The 17919-nt window shown below is 30.4% G+C and overlaps 2 protein-coding genes across 2 annotated transcripts in view; one reads left to right on the top strand and one right to left on the bottom strand.

Annotated features, from left to right (window-relative positions):
* The window catches only part of LOC103579145 (A-kinase anchor protein 200), a 54004-nt gene extending 47265 nt beyond the window's left edge, over nt 1–6739 (bottom strand). Inside the window, exon 1 of the mRNA XM_008560460.3 lies at nt 6629–6739. The gene's annotated coding sequence lies outside the window, so the exon portion shown is untranslated. The remainder of the gene's footprint in view (nt 1–6628) is intronic.
* Nucleotides 6740–9160: 2421 nt separating this feature from the next.
* LOC103579159 (structural maintenance of chromosomes protein 1A) lies at nt 9161–14114 on the top strand. The gene is made up of 3 exons (XM_008560481.3): nt 9161–9396; nt 9534–9754; nt 10526–14114. The coding sequence occupies exons 1-3, from the start codon at nt 9285–9287 to the stop codon at nt 13865–13867; spliced, it is 3675 nt and encodes a 1224-aa protein (XP_008558703.1). The 5' UTR covers nt 9161–9284; the 3' UTR covers nt 13868–14114.
* The last annotated feature ends 3805 nt before the right edge of the window (nt 14115–17919 follow it).

Below are 17919 nucleotides of genomic sequence, written 5' to 3'. Positions count from 1 at the left end.
CATGCGCCAGTGTCCCGATTTTTCTAGTGCTTATGGCGCTAAAATAAATACTTATCTTTTTACACAAATAATAATTGTAATGTAAAAAATAATAATGACAAGGGTATTAATGAAAGTAATAATAATAATAATTGTTATTGATCAACATAATGCTCAATAAAACTTTTAAATTGTAACAGAAGCTTTAATTGTAATTAATCATTACAATTATCACCAATAAATAATATTTAACTTAATATTTATAAAATTATTATCCGCGAAAGATCGATAGTAAATTTTCATAATTAATTTATATATTTTGTTGCTATTGTTAGTTTATAATTTATGTAATTTTAACAGAGGCTTATAACGGAATGTCTGCTACGAAACTCAAAAAAGTGGTTAAGTAGTGCTGTTTGGACTCAGTACCTGCCGATTAAGGGTAAGAGGCTTATGATGGATAGTCTACTACATATAAAATATTTTTCGAAAACTAAAAAAAATTTTGTGAAATTTGTATTTTAAAATTTCACCAAAAACTTTATCAAAAAATTTAAAATCTCAAAAATAAATATAACAATATTTATATTTGTACTACACATACATATTATTTTTTTTTTTTTTTTTAGAAAAATAAATATTTAAAAAGAGATATCCCAAAATGCCTCGACCTTAACCTCTAGCGTTTCAACGAGGACATACGCAAGTAAAACAGAAAAAATAACCAACTGGAGTAGAGTAGAGTGTGTACGAGGGCGTTGCGAAAACTATTTTGAGAATCATACGATACAGACATATTTATCTATATATATGTATAACGGTTAAAAGGGAGTATGAAAAGACACGAGAGAATTGATAAAACGTCTTGACTCTTTAATGTTTGTTAGACGACATTAAATCCTAAGGTTTAAGATCATCATCATCATCATATTTATGTCCTTATAAATTCTTCTAATAATATATACATATATGTATTTATTACTTTATTAAACTTGATGTAACAGTTGATCGAGTTAAAAGGTTCAAATACAAATAAAATGACTCCATATTATTGTGCATTGTATAGATAATTTTAACTCAGTAGTTTATTTTATTAAACTAAAAAGACTTTGATGGAGGAAATAAATTATTGTTAATAGTAAATTGTTATTTAAATGCTATGCATAATGTCTTTTTTTTATTTTTTCAAGTAGATAAAATGTTTTTATTATAATAGGCGACAGTGATGTAGATAAGGATAAATAATAGTCGCGGTGTTATATAAATATTTATTTGTAAGCTGAGGTGAATGTTGGGGTTTTTGGTTTGCGTTGAGTTTAAAGGGTAGTTTTATTTATGAGCATTGTGACTGCAGTCAGTTTAGATTATGCTGAAGCTTAAGTCGGATATTTATTTATTTAAGTAAGAAATAGTATTTCTATTAGTAAGAAATTATAAATAATTATAATTGAGGTGAAATTTTTATTTTTATTAAAATATTTTGTGATACTGGTTAGCCAACGTCTAATAATTTTTTAGTTTTTTTTTTCAAATGATAAATTATAAAAAAAAAATTATTTCAAAAAATTGCACTTATAGATTTTTTAATTTTCTACATGTGCATATTTTTAGTTTATTTTTTTTCGCAATTGATTTCATAAAAAAAATATCATTAAAAAAAAGATATTTTACGATACGGAAGTTAGCTGACGTCTAATAATTTTTTGATTTTTTTTTTTAAGATAAATTATCAAAAAATAAAATATTTTAAAAAATTGCACCTATAGTTTTTTAAATTTTCTACAAGTGCATATTTTTATTTTTTTTTTTTCTGCAACCAATTAGATAAAAAAAAAATCCAAAACTTTTAATAGTCTACAAATTTAATAATTAAATTTTTAAAATTAAAAAATGATTTTATAGACAAAGACAAACACCTTGATAATATTACTCACGGTAATTACCGCAATTAACCACGATTAATTAGTCACTTATTCTACCCTCGATGTATACAAGAGATCGTGGCATCCACGCTCGCGCGCAAACTCTATCCTCGATTCTCTAGAGTGTTACTATACTGCATCTACATACACTTTAAACTCTTTGCCTCTGCTTTGTTCGCTAATTAATTGCTCATTAATCTAATCAGAAATTAATTAAAGTAAAAATACGACAAAATATAAAAAAAAAAAAAAATTATGTAACAGCGGACAAGCGTATGGTAAACGTTCATCCCCTTTTGCAAGAGAATACGCGGAATGCGGGGGAGAATAATGCAAAGAAAAAAAAAAAAAAAATATATATATATATATATATATATATATATATATATATATATATATATATAGAAGTGAGTAAAGGAAATATATACATATATAGTAGGGCACAGAATAGTGAACAGCTGCCAGTGGAAAGGTTTTCAGTGGCCCCATAACCCCCATGCAATTCATCCATGCGTTGGAGCAGCCCGTGGGCTGTAGCCACGTTTAACTTCTTGCTACTTCAATACTACAAGAGTTTTACTATATATAGTAGTTAGTAGACCCTCTATATTTTTTTCATTTTTAAATAAAAGGATAAAGCCAAGCTCGAGTGGTCCCTCACGATTTCGATAATCTTTTTTTTTTTTCAAATGTCATCAACCTTTTCATAAAAATATAAAATGTATTACAAAAATAATTGTAGTTTTAGTGATTAAAACTCGGTTGTTTACTTTTATGCTTGAACTGATAAAAAATATATATCGATATCTTGATACTTAATATAAAAAATTACTGCGATTACGAACTTATGGACATTCAAGTTTATAAGTGTAGTAATTAATTTATTTGGAGGAAATTGTTCATTTTTTTTTGGAGTATTTTCAGTGAAACTTTTTTTGGGGTAATGTCATTTTTTTGGAGAATTTTTGAATGAAAATTTAAATAAGTAATTTGTTTTTTTTTTTTTTTTTAAATAGAGAATGAAATGTCATTTTTAATGAGGGTAAAAGTAGCAGACAAATTTAAAATTATAAATAAATAGAGTAAATAATTAAAGAAGAAATATTTCGAAAAAATGCACTTACTAATTTTTAAATTATTTAAATGTGCATTTTTCAAAAAAAATTTTTTTTTTATTATCTAGTCAATTTATTAATAATTTTAAATTTGTCTGTCTGCTACATTCACACGGATTTTTTATTTTTTTATGGGTTGGTGAGTCTTCGGGTCAAAAAATAAGGGCGGGAAATATTTTAAATAATTAAAAACGCATTAGAAAAATTATTATAAGAATCATTTTTTATCTAACATGTAATTTTCTTCAGAAAAAAAATTTTCCCATAAGAATTATGATATAAAAGATTTACTAAGAAAATTTTGTCGTACAAAATTAGATAGCGGTCTTATAAGAGTTCTATTACGGACACCAAAAAAACAAGAAATTTAAAAAACCCCCAAAATAATTAAAAAGAAAAAAAATTTTTAAATTTCCCATATAAATCTTAATATAGAAAATTTACTAAGACTTTGTTTTAAAAAATTAGATAAATAGTGATCTTATAAGTGTTCTATTACGGACATTAACAAATTTTTTTTTTTTTTTAAACCCCATGGAAAAAAGAAATTTCTCATAAAGTAGAAAATTTTGTTTAAAAAAATTGAATTAATAATGATGTTATAAGTGTTCTATTATGGTCACTAAAAAACAAAATTAAAAAAAAAACCCAAGGAAAGTAAGAAAAAAAAGTTTCCCATAAAAACTCATAATGTAGAAACTTTACTAAGAAAATTTTCTTATAAAAAACGAGATAAATCGCAATTTTACATGTGTTCTATTACGGACACTAGAATTTTTTTAAAAAAACTCCAAGTAAAAAAAAAAAGTTTCTATAAAAATTTTTATGTAGAAAATCCACTGCAAAAATTTCATTATAAAAAATGATATAAATAGCGATCTTATAAGTGTTCTATTCCGGACACTAAAAAAAAAAATATCGTTTTTTTTTCCTAGACTAGATCACTCAAAATTATGTGACAAGAAACTTATTAAATTAGTAAAAATAAACAAAACTTAACGGTTGCCAAAGACCTCAATCAAAAATTTATTGAATCAAATAAATAAAAAAAAAAAAAAAATGAAAAATTATTACAAGATACCTGGATTCTGAATCTTATATATATTAATGACCGTACAACAAAAATTCGAAAGTTATTTGAGTATGACAAATGATACATCGAAACCCAAAACAACATACATATATATAAATACATATAGATATATATTTAAACGTGAGAATGTCCACTCGTTAATTTGGATCGACTATATCGCGTATACTTACGAAAAAAAAAAAAAATTTAAACCGTAGTAAAATAAAAAAATACGAGTGTTGCCCGCAATATCTCTAAAGAACCAGTTCTCGCGTTAAATTGGCGGTTCTCACGCACCCAGACCCAATAGTTTACTATACTGTTGACTGTTGTCTGTTGTACATACTGGGGATTGGGGAATAGTGTAGGCTTCATTGGATCCGAGTAATTACACGGGCCATCAAGTCTCCAACAATCAACACCAAGACGGCATGAGAACCTCTGGTGGTACTGGATAAGAGAAGAGGAGAGAAGAGATGCGACCTGATGCTGTTTTATTATTTCATTTTTATTTTTATTTTTAATAAAACCCTCGGACAACGGGAATGCCATTTGCTCACTCACTATATCTACAACTACAACTATAACTAAAACTATAATATACTCTATACTATTATATTCTATATATAATACCGTAGTACGCACTATCGTTTGATTTCGAGGCCAAGGGTACTATTTTAAAATATTTGTTATCATTTTATTTTAATAACTATTTTTAAATTATTCACTTTAAAATAAAATAAAGCAATAATTATTTTTTTTATTACTTGTCATAACAATTAAAATTATTACTCTTGCTGGTGACTCATATGTCGAAGAAAAAAATATTAAGATAAAGAATAAATAAAAAAAAATTGAATGAGTAATCATGAAGAAAATTGATTTGTTTTAAATATATTCGAATTCGTGATAAATAATTTCAAGAAAATATGATTCATTTTTGTGAGTTATCAAAATCAATAAATAAATTTCATTTTTGATTATTGATAATTTTTTGACGAGAAATATTTTGTATTTTTAATTCAAGACAAATTTTCTCTGGACAAGAATTTTTTTCATAAAAAATTTCTTGGAGTTAAAATTTTTTGTACTGAGAAATTATTTTTGTGGATAATTATTTTTAAAAAAATTTAATTTAAAAATTTTACTCTGATTAAAAAATTAAAATTTTGATTTGTCAAACATTTTCAAAAATTTCAAACTTAAAATCGCTGTATCTTTTAAACTATTGGTTTAAATAAAAAATTCAAAGAGACCAAAATTATCGGAAATTTAATACTCTACAACTTTAGTCCTTATGAAAATTTAATTAAAACCATTATTTTAAAAGTTAGCGGCATAAATTAAAAATTTTTTAAACTATCGGTCTTTTAATCAAACTTTTTTATAGGAAATTAAATTTCCTCGACAATTAACATAAAGTCTACTTGAATAATTATCAAGCTTTTCACTGACAAGTAATCGATATCTCTAATTGACCCTAAAAAATTCAAAAAACTCCATAAACAAATTTTAAAATTTCTACTTCAAACGACCGAACCAAAACTATGAGCCTTAGAAAAAAAAGTATGAGTAAAAAATTGTAGGCAATTAAATTACCTTTCTAACGAGTCCTCATAAAATATATATATATCTCAATAGATTTTCTATATATAGTAAATAAATGACTTACTTGCGGACTAATTTAAATTATCGATATAAATAATGATTTATAAATATAAATACAAATGACAATGACATATAGTAAAAAGGATGTTGGATGGTATTTTTTTATCGTTACGAATAGAAACCGGAACTTAAATGTTCGTGCGCAGAATCGATTATAATCGAGCTCGAGCAACTGCACAACGTACTCCTGTACTGGTCGTGCATAAGAAGCAGCCCCGGAGGCGGAGGGTTTTGTTCATCCACCAAATCCAGCTACACTATTCCCGGGCCATATTTATAAATATATAATAAATATATACATACATATATATATATATATATATATATATATAGATATATGCATTCGCAAATATATCAGTATGACGATCAACTAAAGCAAATTACCTCTACCTCACCTACAAAATTCCATTGATATTAAAAAAAGACAGCATTTAAATATTTATTAATTAACGCGCCGCATGACAAATAAAATTAATAAATATTCAGTAGATTAAAAATAAAAAAAAATCATTTATAAATTCAATGGCTTTCCCTTTATTTAAATTTTAATTTAAAATGCGGCCAAGTGTCAGTCGCAATAAAATTTTTTTTTTGTATTTTGCGGTTTATTTTTTAAAATTTGTTAATTATATTTTGTAATTATAATTAATTAATTAGAGCATTAGATCAGTGGATTTGTTAAATTATTATTTTGTAAAATAAATGCACGTGCAATTTCGGCAGGAGCCGGCCGGCGTCCAAGCGGACGAGGACCAGAAACAACGCCATCAAACGTTTTTATATTTACGTATATTTTTATGGAAATATTTTAATATTTTTAGGGTTGTAATTAATGTTTTTTAATGTAGATTTTAATTAAAATGTGAACTCACGTATTAGAAGGATTGTTGGTGCACAAAAATCGGCGGGAGCACTAGTATTTAACACTTTCCTCACGATCCTTGCCTGCTTAGTTCACTCAACTTGACGCCGAAACTTGTGCGCATTTCCCGGCGCGCATTTTAATCCTGCTGATATTGCCGCCATCTTGTGAATTTATTTTGCATGATAAATCGATATTTTTACGATCGATATATCGAAAGTAATGTTTTGCAATTATTTAATGGTTGAATTTTTAATTTTATTTGTACTTTTTTTTAAATAACGAAACACTTTTGTTATATTTTGAAATTCCCGTGAAAATAATTTTTTAAAAGTAATTATATTTTTATTAATTAATTGTTTGATAATTATTAAAAAATAATAAGAGTTCATTATATTAATTACAATTTTTTTAATTCCTGGATAAATTTATAATTTGAAAAATATTAATTGTTATTTAAATAATTAATTATTTAAAAAAAAATTAGAAATTTATTAAAAGTGCATTCCGAATTTTTTTTTTTTTAATTTTTTAAATATTTCTTAATTTTTAATTTTTAATTTAATTTTTATCGCATTGGTTGTAATTTATTTTTCAAATATTTAAATTTACCGCGCAAGTAATAAAAATAATTTATAAATTATTAACGGAAATAAAAAATTTCGAGTATACTTTTTAGTCAAATTAATATAATTATTGACACAAATGAATTTTAATAAAGTTATTAAATTTCATTTTTGAAATTTCGCGCCAAGATGGCGCTACTGCGCGTCACTGAATTCAACGTTCAAATATTTGCTAAAGTGGAGGTGGGGGGATGAGTTGCAAAGTCGATTGCTTCGTACCAACTAGCGGTCCAATAGCAACAGTCAGTATCATAGACAATGGCAGCAGTAGTCGAGATCTTTCTTTAGTACGTTAAAATTGAAACACAGTATTGTAGTTAATTCACGGAATTGTCCATAATATTTATTGCTAATAGTAATTGTTTAATTAAAATGTGCAGTGTTTGTTAAATTTTAATTGTGCAAAGTGTCTGTGGTGTAGTTGAGTGTTGAGTGTTCAGTGCTAGTGCAGTGTTGCTGATGGTTGATGCTGATGTCTTCCAAGATCCTGATCAAAATCATCTGGCATCGTCTGGTGGGAAATAGCAGTCAAGTGACGTTTTTTAGCTGCAATACACTTGGAGCAATTTAATTCAAATCTCCAAGTGTATTAGGACACCCTTCTGCGCATTATTTCTCCACCAAGGTTTGTTCAAACACTCAAGTGTTTTTTTTTTAATTTTCAAATATTTTTCTATTATATTCCGCCGCCATTTTATTTTGTACAATTTTTAATTTTCTCCAACTTCTAATAATTTATTTTTCAATTATTTAAATTTAGCGCGTAAGTAATGAGAATAATTAACAAATTCGTGATAAAAATAAAAATTTTCGAGTATATTTTTTAGTTGAATCAATATAATTATTGATACATATAAATTTTAATGAAATTATTAAATTTCAATTTTGAAATTTCGCGCCAAGATGGCGCTACTGCGCGTCACTGTATTCGACGTTTAAATGTTTGCTAAAGTGAGGGCTGTCGATGAATGGCAAGATAGATTGCTTAGTATCAACTGACGGTTCGATAGCGGCAGTCAGTATCATCAACAACGGCAGTAGTAGTCCAGATCCTTCTTTACGTTTGAATTAAAACGCAGTATCGCAGTTAAGTCGTGTAAAATTGTGTAGTGATTGTGAAATTTATCTTTTGTTAATTTTAATTGTGCAAAGTGTCTGTGGTGTAGTTGAGTGTTGAGTGTTCGGTACTAGTGTAAAGTGTTGTTGATGGTTGATGCTGATGTCTTCCAAGTTCCTGATCAAAATCATCTGGCATCGTCTGGTGGGAAATAGCAGTCAAGTGACGTTTTTTAGCTGCAATACACTTGGAGCAATTTAAATCAAATCTCCAGGTGTATTAGGACACCCTTCTGCACATTATTTCTCCACCAAGGTTTGTTCAAACACTCAAGTGTTTTTTTTTTAAATATAAAAAATTTTTTTTTATCATATTCCGCCACCATTTTATTTTAAATTACGTTAACTTACATTTAATTAAAAAAAAAAAAAAAAACTAAAAATATGCTGATGTAGAAAATTAAAAAAGCTACAGCTGCAATTTTTCAAAATATTTTTTTTTTTCAAAATTTATCATCCAAAAAAAAAATCGAAAAATTATTAGACTTCGTCAACTTCAGTTTCACAAAAATTTTAAAAATTCCCGCGAATTATTTTTTAAAATCGTAATCAACAATCGGAAAATTACTAAAAATTTTCAAATTTTCTTATAAATTCCCAATTTTAATTGTTATTTAAACAATTAATTACTTAATAAGTGTGAGTACGTTTTGTTAAAAACATCACAAGAGGAACCAGTGCTGCCATCTGTCACTTAAACACAAAACAAGCGCAGTGACGGCAACAAAAAAATAAAAATTCCCGTTAAATAAAACCCCTACCGCACGTAGACAAACAAAAAAAAACTAAATAAATTACAGATGGCTTCCATAAACTGTAACAGCAATGAGTGAAGTGGAATTGTGGCGCCAATTTTTTTCCATCAGTGATTAAATAAATAAAAATAAATAATAAAGTGGATAAATAAATAAAAACAGCCTCAATATGCCGGCTTTTTTAAAGCATATTGAGGTAGAAAATTTCAAATCCTACAAGGGTAAGCTGGTGATCGGGCCACTTAAGTCATTTACCGCCGTCGTCGGACCCAATGGATCAGGTTGGTTATGTTTGGCGTCAATTTATTATTTTTCCCACCAATTTTACTGGCAATTATGTACCTGCTATAAACTAAAATTTTATTTAAAACTCAAACTTGGTTGAATAAACTTATAATGAATTTAAATGAATTATCAGGTAAATCAAATTTCATGGATGCTATAAGTTTTGTTATGGGCGAAAAGACAAGCAGTTTACGTGTTAAAAGATTCAGCGAACTTATCCATGGAGCATCGATAGGTAAACCAGTGTCACGTAGTGCGTCAGTTACTGCCGTATTTGAGCTGGAAGACGGCAATGAAAAATCTTTCATGCGTTCTGTCCAGGGCTCGTCATCAGAGCATCGTATCAATGGATCTGTAAGTTGGACCTGGTCCTTAAGCATCAGGACACTTGTCAATTATTATGTAATTCAATCCTTAAAATTATTGGATTAAGATCCGGAAATTTTTATTGAGAAGCTTTAATTTTTACTTTCACTCTCTTCCAATCATCGGAATGTTGAAGAAATTTTTAAAAAATTAAAAAAAAAGTTGATTTTAAAAATTAAAATTTTTATTTTTAAGCTCGAGATGCTTAAAAAAATTAACATGAGTAATTTTTAGTGAAATTGAATTTTTAAAAAATTTTATGTGTGAATGTAGCAGACAAATTTTAAATTATTGATAAATAGAGTAAATAATTAACGAAATGAATTTTGAAAAAAATGGGCATTTAAAAAATTTTGAAATTAATAAGTGCATTTTTTGTAAATATTTTTTTTTTTTTTGAATTATTTATTCTTTATTTATAATTTTAAATTTTTCGGTCTGAAATTAAATATTCAAAAGTAAAGAGGTAATGAAAAATTTTGAGATTTTTTTAAACCGATGAATTACAAAAAAAAAAAAAAGAAACTAAAAATATGCACATCTAGAGAATGGAAAAAACTATAAGTGCAATTTTTAAAAATATTTTTGTTTTAAATTTATTTTTTAAAAAATCTAAAAATTATTCAGTATCACAATAATTAAAATAAAAAATTTAAAGCTTTGAAGTGAATTTTTTTGGGGTTTGTCGAATAATTTTATTGTATTAAATTTTAAAAAACTGTAAAATTGATAATAAGAGCAATTAAATAAATATTTTAGGTGGTGACGAGTCAAGTCTATCTAACAGAATTAGAACATCTAGGAATAAATGTAAAAGCTAAAAATTTCCTGGTATTCCAAGGAGCCGTCGAGTCAATAGCGATGAAGAATCCAAAAGAAAGAACGGCGCTCTTTGAGGAAATCAGTAACTCCGGTGCCTTGAAAGCTGAATACGAGCGTTTGCGTACAGAAATGTTGCGCGCCGAAGAAGAGACACAATTTTCTTACCAAAAGAAAAAGGGAATAGCAGCAGAACGTAAAGAAGCTAAACTAGAAAAAGAGGAAGCCGAAAAATATCAACGTCTCAAAGAAGAGTACGTTGAGAAACAGATAGAGTTGCAACTGTTCCGACTCTATCACAATGAAAAGGACATTGAGGATCTGGAGAACAGTCAGAAGAAGCGTCAGCATGACTTGGAAAAAGTTGAGAAGAAGAAGGAGAAAGCCGAGGAAGTTTTAAAGGAGCGAAAGAAGGATTTAGGTAAATTGACTAGAGAATTAGCTAAAGTAGAACAGGATATCAGGGAAGTTGAAGTAGAGATCACCAAAAAACGTCCCACATTTATTAAGGCCAAAGAACGCGTAGCGCATATGCAGAAAAAGGTTGAGTCTGCTCACAAATCCCTTCAGCAGGCGCGTGCCGCTGACGAAGCGCACAAGAAGGACATCGCGGAGCTGCAGGAAGAGCTGAGAAAAGTAGAAGAGGCCAAGGCCGCCTACGAAGCCTCCATCGCTGGTCAGTCCCAGCAGCAGGGCCGCGATGTCCAGCTAGAAGACGAACAAGTCAGCGAGTACAATCGGCTGAAAGAAGAAGCCGGCAAGCAGTCGGCGCGGTACCTCCAGATGCTGGACTCCATAAACCGGGAGCAAAAGTCCGACCAAGATCGCCTGGACAACGAGAGCCGCAAGCGCACGGAAATTGAAAACAAGCTCAAGCAGAAAGGTCATATGAGAGACGAAGCACTGAAACGTGTGGAAAAACTCGAGGAACATATCAAGACCTCGGAAGCTGCGCTAGAGGAACAGAAAAAGCTGCGCGCTGATTTGCAGAACGACGTCGGCTCCTCTAAGGACACGATACAGCGGCTTCAGCGTGAGCTGGAAAATATTTCCGAGCAGCTTGGCGATGCTAAGGTCGACAAACATGAGGTCGCGAGGACCAAGAAGAAGACGGAGATCGTGGAAAATTTTAAGAGATTGTTCCCGGGGGTTTATGACAGAATGTATAATATGTGCGAGCCGATTCACAAAAGGTACAACGTTGCTGTTACTAAAGTACTGGGTAAGTATATGGAAGCTATCGTCGTTGACACGGAGAAAACAGCGCGACAGTGCATCCAGTATTTGAAGGAACAGTATCTGGAACCGGAGACTTTTTTACCTTTGGATTACATCCAGGCCAAGCCGTTGAAGGAACGTCTGAGGAACATCAAGGAGCCGAAAAATGTAAAATTGCTGTATGACGTTTTGCATTTCTCGCCTAAGGATATTGACAGGGCGGTTTTGTTTGCTACGAACAATGCTCTGGTCTGCGAAACTCCCGAGGATGCCAACAAAGTCGCCTATGAGCTGGACAAAAAAACCCGCTACGACTGCGTCGCCTTGGATGGAACTTTCTATCAGAAAGCGGGGATCATTTCCGGGGGTAGTTTGGATTTGGCGAAAAAAGCTAAACGTTGGGACGAAAAACAGATGTCGCAGCTTAAAGCCCAGAAAGAAAAACTGACGGAGGAACTGCGCGAGTGTTTGAAAAAGTCGCGCAAGGAGTCGGAGCTCAATACGATCGAGTCGCAGATCCGGGGACTGGAGACGAGGCTGAAGTACAACAAGAGCGATTTGGTTGCTACCAAAAAGCAGATAGCGGATTTAGAAAATGAGCTGAAGAGTCTCCAGGCGGAACTGGACCAGTTTGAGCCGACGATCGCGGCCATTGAGAAGACAATGGCTGAAAGGGACCAAGAGATTCAGAATATTAAAGAGAAAATGAATAACGTCGAGGATGATGTATTTGCGAGCTTCTGTGAGCAAATCGGCGTGTCAAATATTCGTCAGTACGAGGAACGCGAGCTGAGATCGCAGCAGGAACGGGCCAAGAAGCGAATGGAGTTTGACAATCAGTGCAATCGTATACAAAACCAGCTGGACTTTGAGAAGCAGAGAGACACCGAGAGCAATGTCTTGAGATGGGAGCGCGCGGTTCAGGATGCCGAGGACAAGTTGGAGTCCGCGAGGCAGACTGAGGCCAACCAGAAAGCGGAGATCGAGAATGACGAGGCTCAGATGGAGAAACTAAAGTCTCTACGCAATACTAAAAAATTAGAAGTCGATACCAAGGAGGAAGAGATCGGCAAGTGCCGTCGGGATGTTGGTTCCATCGCCAAAGACATCCAGGCAATACAGAAGCAGCTCAATAATATCGAGAATAAAATCGAGCAGCGCAAAGCTGAGAGACATGCGATTTTGATGCACTGCAAACTCGAGGACATCGCGGTACCTATGATCCATGGGAACATGGAAGACATCGCTGGCGACGCGAACAATGACACCAACAATGAAACCCTCAGTACCCAACAGCAGTACGAGCGCGAAAGCAGAATAACAATAGACTATTCCATGCTGCCGGACAATTTGAAAGACGTCGAGGAAGACGAGATTAAGAAAACTACCGACAAACTCAACAAGGGGATCAATGATCTGCAGAATAACATCCAGAGGATCCAGGCACCCAATATGAAAGCCATACAGAAGCTGTATCTGGCGAAGGAAAAACTCCAGGAGACTAATGAAGAGTTTGAGCAGTCGCGTAAAAAAGCTAAGAAAGCCAAGACGCTTTTTGAAAAAGTTAAAAAAGAACGACATGACAAATTCATGGCCTGCTTCGAGCACGTAGCCAATGAGATTGATCCCATCTACAAGAGTCTTGCGAAAAATCAGTCAGCTCAGGCGTTTCTTAGCCCGGAAAATCCCGAGGAACCTTATCTGGACGGCATCAATTACAACTGTGTCGCTCCGGGGAAGAGGTTCCAGCCGATGTCGAATCTCTCGGGAGGTGAAAAGACCGTCGCCGCCTTGGCGCTGCTCTTTGCGATCCACAGCTTCCAGCCTGCGCCGTTTTTTGTCCTCGATGAGATCGACGCAGCCCTGGACAACACGAACATTGGAAAGGTCGCGAGCTACATCAGAGACAAGACCAGCTCGCTGCAGACGATCGTTATTTCTTTGAAGGAAGAATTTTACTGTCATGCTGACGCGCTTATTGGAATTTGTCCGGAAGTCGGGAGCTGTCTGGAGAGCAAAGTACTAACGTTAGATTTAACAACTTATCCTATGAATGTTAATTAAGACTTTTATATTATTTATCTTGTCATTTTATTCGTTCGTTAGTTAGTTATTATAAGTTTCATTTATCTTTTTTCTTTCTTTTTTTTTTTACTATTATTTAATTAATTAAATAAATATATTAAATATATTTTTCTTTCTAAAACTTAACTTTGAATTTATAATACTTATGTTTCTTGATTTACATTTGATTGTTAATGGGGAAGCTTGTACATAAATCAAAGAAAAGATAATAAAAACATTTTTGAATAATTTATTGACTTATTGAGAGTTTTATAGAATTGAGTTTCTTTTTTTATTTTTTGAATTTATTAACAAAAAATTTTAATTATAAATTTAAAATTTTTATACGATAACTTGTAACTAAATCTATAGAATAAAAATTTTTATTTTTATATATAAGTTTTAAATATGATAGTATATTTTTTTATTAGTGTAAGTGTAATTAAGCTGGAAAAATTTTCTAAGTATGAACGATAGAAGAAAAGTTTTAGTTTTGATTTTTTTTTAGTGGTGTTGAAATTAATTTGAATTTTGGAATGACTTCCGCTTTGATTGAGATTTTAAAGTTGAGCTCCTAGAATTTTGATTTTCAAAAAAAAATTTTAGAAGAAATTTTTATTATTTAATACTTCAATTTTTTTTATTTTAATTTTTACGGAAAACGAGATTTTAAATTTCAAATTTTAAATTAGAGTTAATGAAATTTTGCTTTTTCGAAAAAATTTTTTATGCAGAAATAAGTTGTAATTAAATCAAAAGAATTTAATTTTGTAGTCATAGACTTGATAGAGGGAAATTTCAGCTTCCATTTTTTTAATATTCATTGGCGGGGAACAAAAATTGGTTTGAATTTTTAAAAAACTCCCGCTTGAATTTAAAAAAATTATTATCATTTATAACTTTTATTTTTTTTTTATTTTTACGAATATTGAGATTTCAAATTTGAGTTCATAAATTTTTGATTTTCAAAAAAAAATTTGAAAGAGATTTAAAAAATTGTCACTTCGTTTTTTTTTATTCAAAATTTTTAAGGTGATTGAGACTGAATTTCAAATTTAAAATTTGAGCTTATAAGATTTTGAATTTTTAAAACAAAAGTTTACAATAATAACTTATAATTAATAAACAGAATAAAAATTTTTATTTTTATTTAAAAAATAAAAATATAATATTTTACAAAACAATTTTTAATTTTGATCTTTGAAGCTTTGATTGATAGGAGACAGAAATTGGTTTAAACTTTCTGACTTCCGCTTTGATTAAAAAAGATTTTTATTATTTATTACTTGGAATTTTTTTAACTTCCCGCTAAGAAAATCGATGATTTTCAAAAATTTCGGAAAGTTATTGTTTTCAACCGATTTTAATCGTTGGAGTGTCATTCGACGCGGCTTATTAAATATTTGAAACACTGACGATTTGAGCTCAATCAATAGGGTACGTTCAGAGATATTTCGTCAATAAAAATTATTCAAAAAAGTCTTTTTTGAATAACTTTTAATTCACTCGATGGATCGATTCAAAATTCTAATCAGCTCAAAAACTTTGTAAGCCGCGTCGAATACCACCACAACCATCGAAATCGGTTCATTCGTTCAAAAAAAACCGTTAACGAAAAAATTAAAAAATAGAATTTTCTTCAGTTTTCTTGAAATTCCTCAAAAACGTTGAAATAAATCAATTTTGATATTTAATCAGCTCTAGAACACAATAAAACGCGTCGATTGCCACCTCAACCGTCTCAATCGATCAATTCGATTAAAAAACTTTATTTTTCGAAAACAAAGGAATACGAAAGTATTTTCGAGCTCGGAAGATCGAAAATGTATTCTCAACGATGATTTCGAGTTCAAGGAGCTCAGGAACAGCGTGAAGTTTTAAAGCTGGTCCGTAGAGTCAACTGACAGACCGATTTTTTGAGATGAGACCATTATGAGCGTTGGTGAACATGGGTGGACATGATTCTTTATGAAGAGTAGCCTGTATCTTTGCTCCTGTTAGGAATTACCCATCATAACATAAACGTTTTTTGTTCATTATGATGTCTTCGAGTAGGAACAGCCATAAAAAGTCCCGGGAAAAATTTATTTTTTTAATTGTGATCCATATGAGCGTTGGTGAAGATGGGTGGACATGATTCTTTATGAAGAGTAGCCTGTATCTTTGCTCCTGTTAGGAATTACCCATCATAACATAAACGTTTTTTGTTCATTATGATGTCCTCGAGTAGGAACAGCCATAAAAAGTCCCGGGAAAAATTTATTTTTTTAATTGTGATCCATATGAGCGTTGGTGAACATGGGTGAAGATGATTATTTATGAAGAGTAGCCTGTATCTTTGCTCCTGTTAGGAATTACCCATCATAACATTAACGTTTTTTGTTCATTATGATGTTCTCGAGTAGGAACAGCCATAAAAAGTCCCGGGAATAATTTATTTTTTGAGTTGAGACCCATATTAGGATTGATCAGGATGAATTAAGATAAATGAGAATGACACCTTATATGGCTTATTGTTGAGAGTAACCCGTATCTTTGCTCCTGTTGGAGATAACCTGTCACAACTTTAACCTATTTTAACCTTTCGCTAAGGAAATCGATGGTTTCAAAAATTTCTGAAGTTATTGTTTTCACCCGGATTTTCGAATATTGGAATTCTAACAGATGTCGACGTTTTGAGGTTCTAGGAAGCTATTCTGACTAAACTCATGATGATGTCCGATTGTATGTATGTATGTATGTTTGTATGTAAATGCGTGATAAATTATTTTTTCGAAATTTCAAGGTGTTATAGTAATGCCGCCATTTTGTAAATGACTGCGACCATAGTAAAACTTCTATCGAAATTATTACAGTTATTTGTGACCTCATTATTTTTAATTATACTATGGCCGTAATTTTTGAACACAAGTTTACTAAAATTTCCGTTAGGTGGCCGACGTAGTCGGGCATTACTTTGCTGATAGTCAAAAATTCCAAACTAAAATAATTTTTCATATATACAAGAAATATTTCTTCATATTTACGAACTATACACAGACAACGAAAACATTCTCGACCGACATTAAATTTTCTTGATTCAAGAAATTTTTCTTGAAAACTTCAATTTTCTCGGATAAATTACAAATCTTTTCTGTCCAAGAAAAATTTTCTTGACTCAAGACAAATTTTTTTTGCTCAAGAAAATCTTGACGTGGTTCCAAAAAATTTTTTCCCAAAAAATTTTCTTGACCCAAGATAATTTTTTTTCTGTCGATGGCGCGCAGAATTCAAAAATATCAAAAAAATTATAACTTAAAAAGAATCAAAATTCTCATTGTCTAAAATCTAAAAGTTTATTAATTATTGACATTAATTAAAATTTAATTATAAATAAAAAAATATCCGGTTTTAATTAAAAAATTTTAAAAGTAATATAAATAAGTGCGATAACTAAAATATTTACAAAGTTTGGATAAAACGCCGCAATAAAAAAAGTAAACTAAAAGTTTTCAAATTAAAGTGTTAAAAAAAGGCGGTAAAATTTTTTAAATATTTTTTTCCCACAAATAGACATTAATTCAAAGTTATAAGAAGTAATTTAAGTCTTATTAAAAATCATTTTCGAATTATAAATAAATATACAACTAGACGACATGCGATTGATTTGTTATGAGGACAATAAAAAATTAATTCACTGTATAATTTCGTCAGTACATATGTATATGTCTATGTATATATAGCATTAGTACATAGTCATCAATCGCAGTTCTCCCACTAGATATAACCCGTAAACCCTCGGATCAATACAATCAGCAATGCCAAAAATATTTCACTATACTTTCATTTTATCCATGCCTAGCAGTCGATGAACAAAAAAAACCACTCAATTTAATCACCACTTAAATTATTATATTTTTTGTAAAAAATAAAAAAAAGGCCGAAGAAGTGGAAAAAATAAATTATTTTGGTAGAAAAGATTAAAGAAATAAAAGTAAAAAAGTTGAATGAGGTTAAAGAAGAAGCGAAGAAGAGAAAAAAAGCATTTGGGGGTTTCGTGAGACTTTTCTTAG

This window comes from Microplitis demolitor, chromosome 9, assembly GCF_026212275.2.
Source record: "Microplitis demolitor isolate Queensland-Clemson2020A chromosome 9, iyMicDemo2.1a, whole genome shotgun sequence".
NCBI lineage: Eukaryota > Metazoa > Arthropoda > Insecta > Hymenoptera > Braconidae > Microplitis > Microplitis demolitor.
Note: the sequence above shows the minus strand (reverse complement) of the source record. Positions and strands in the feature narration are given on the sequence as shown.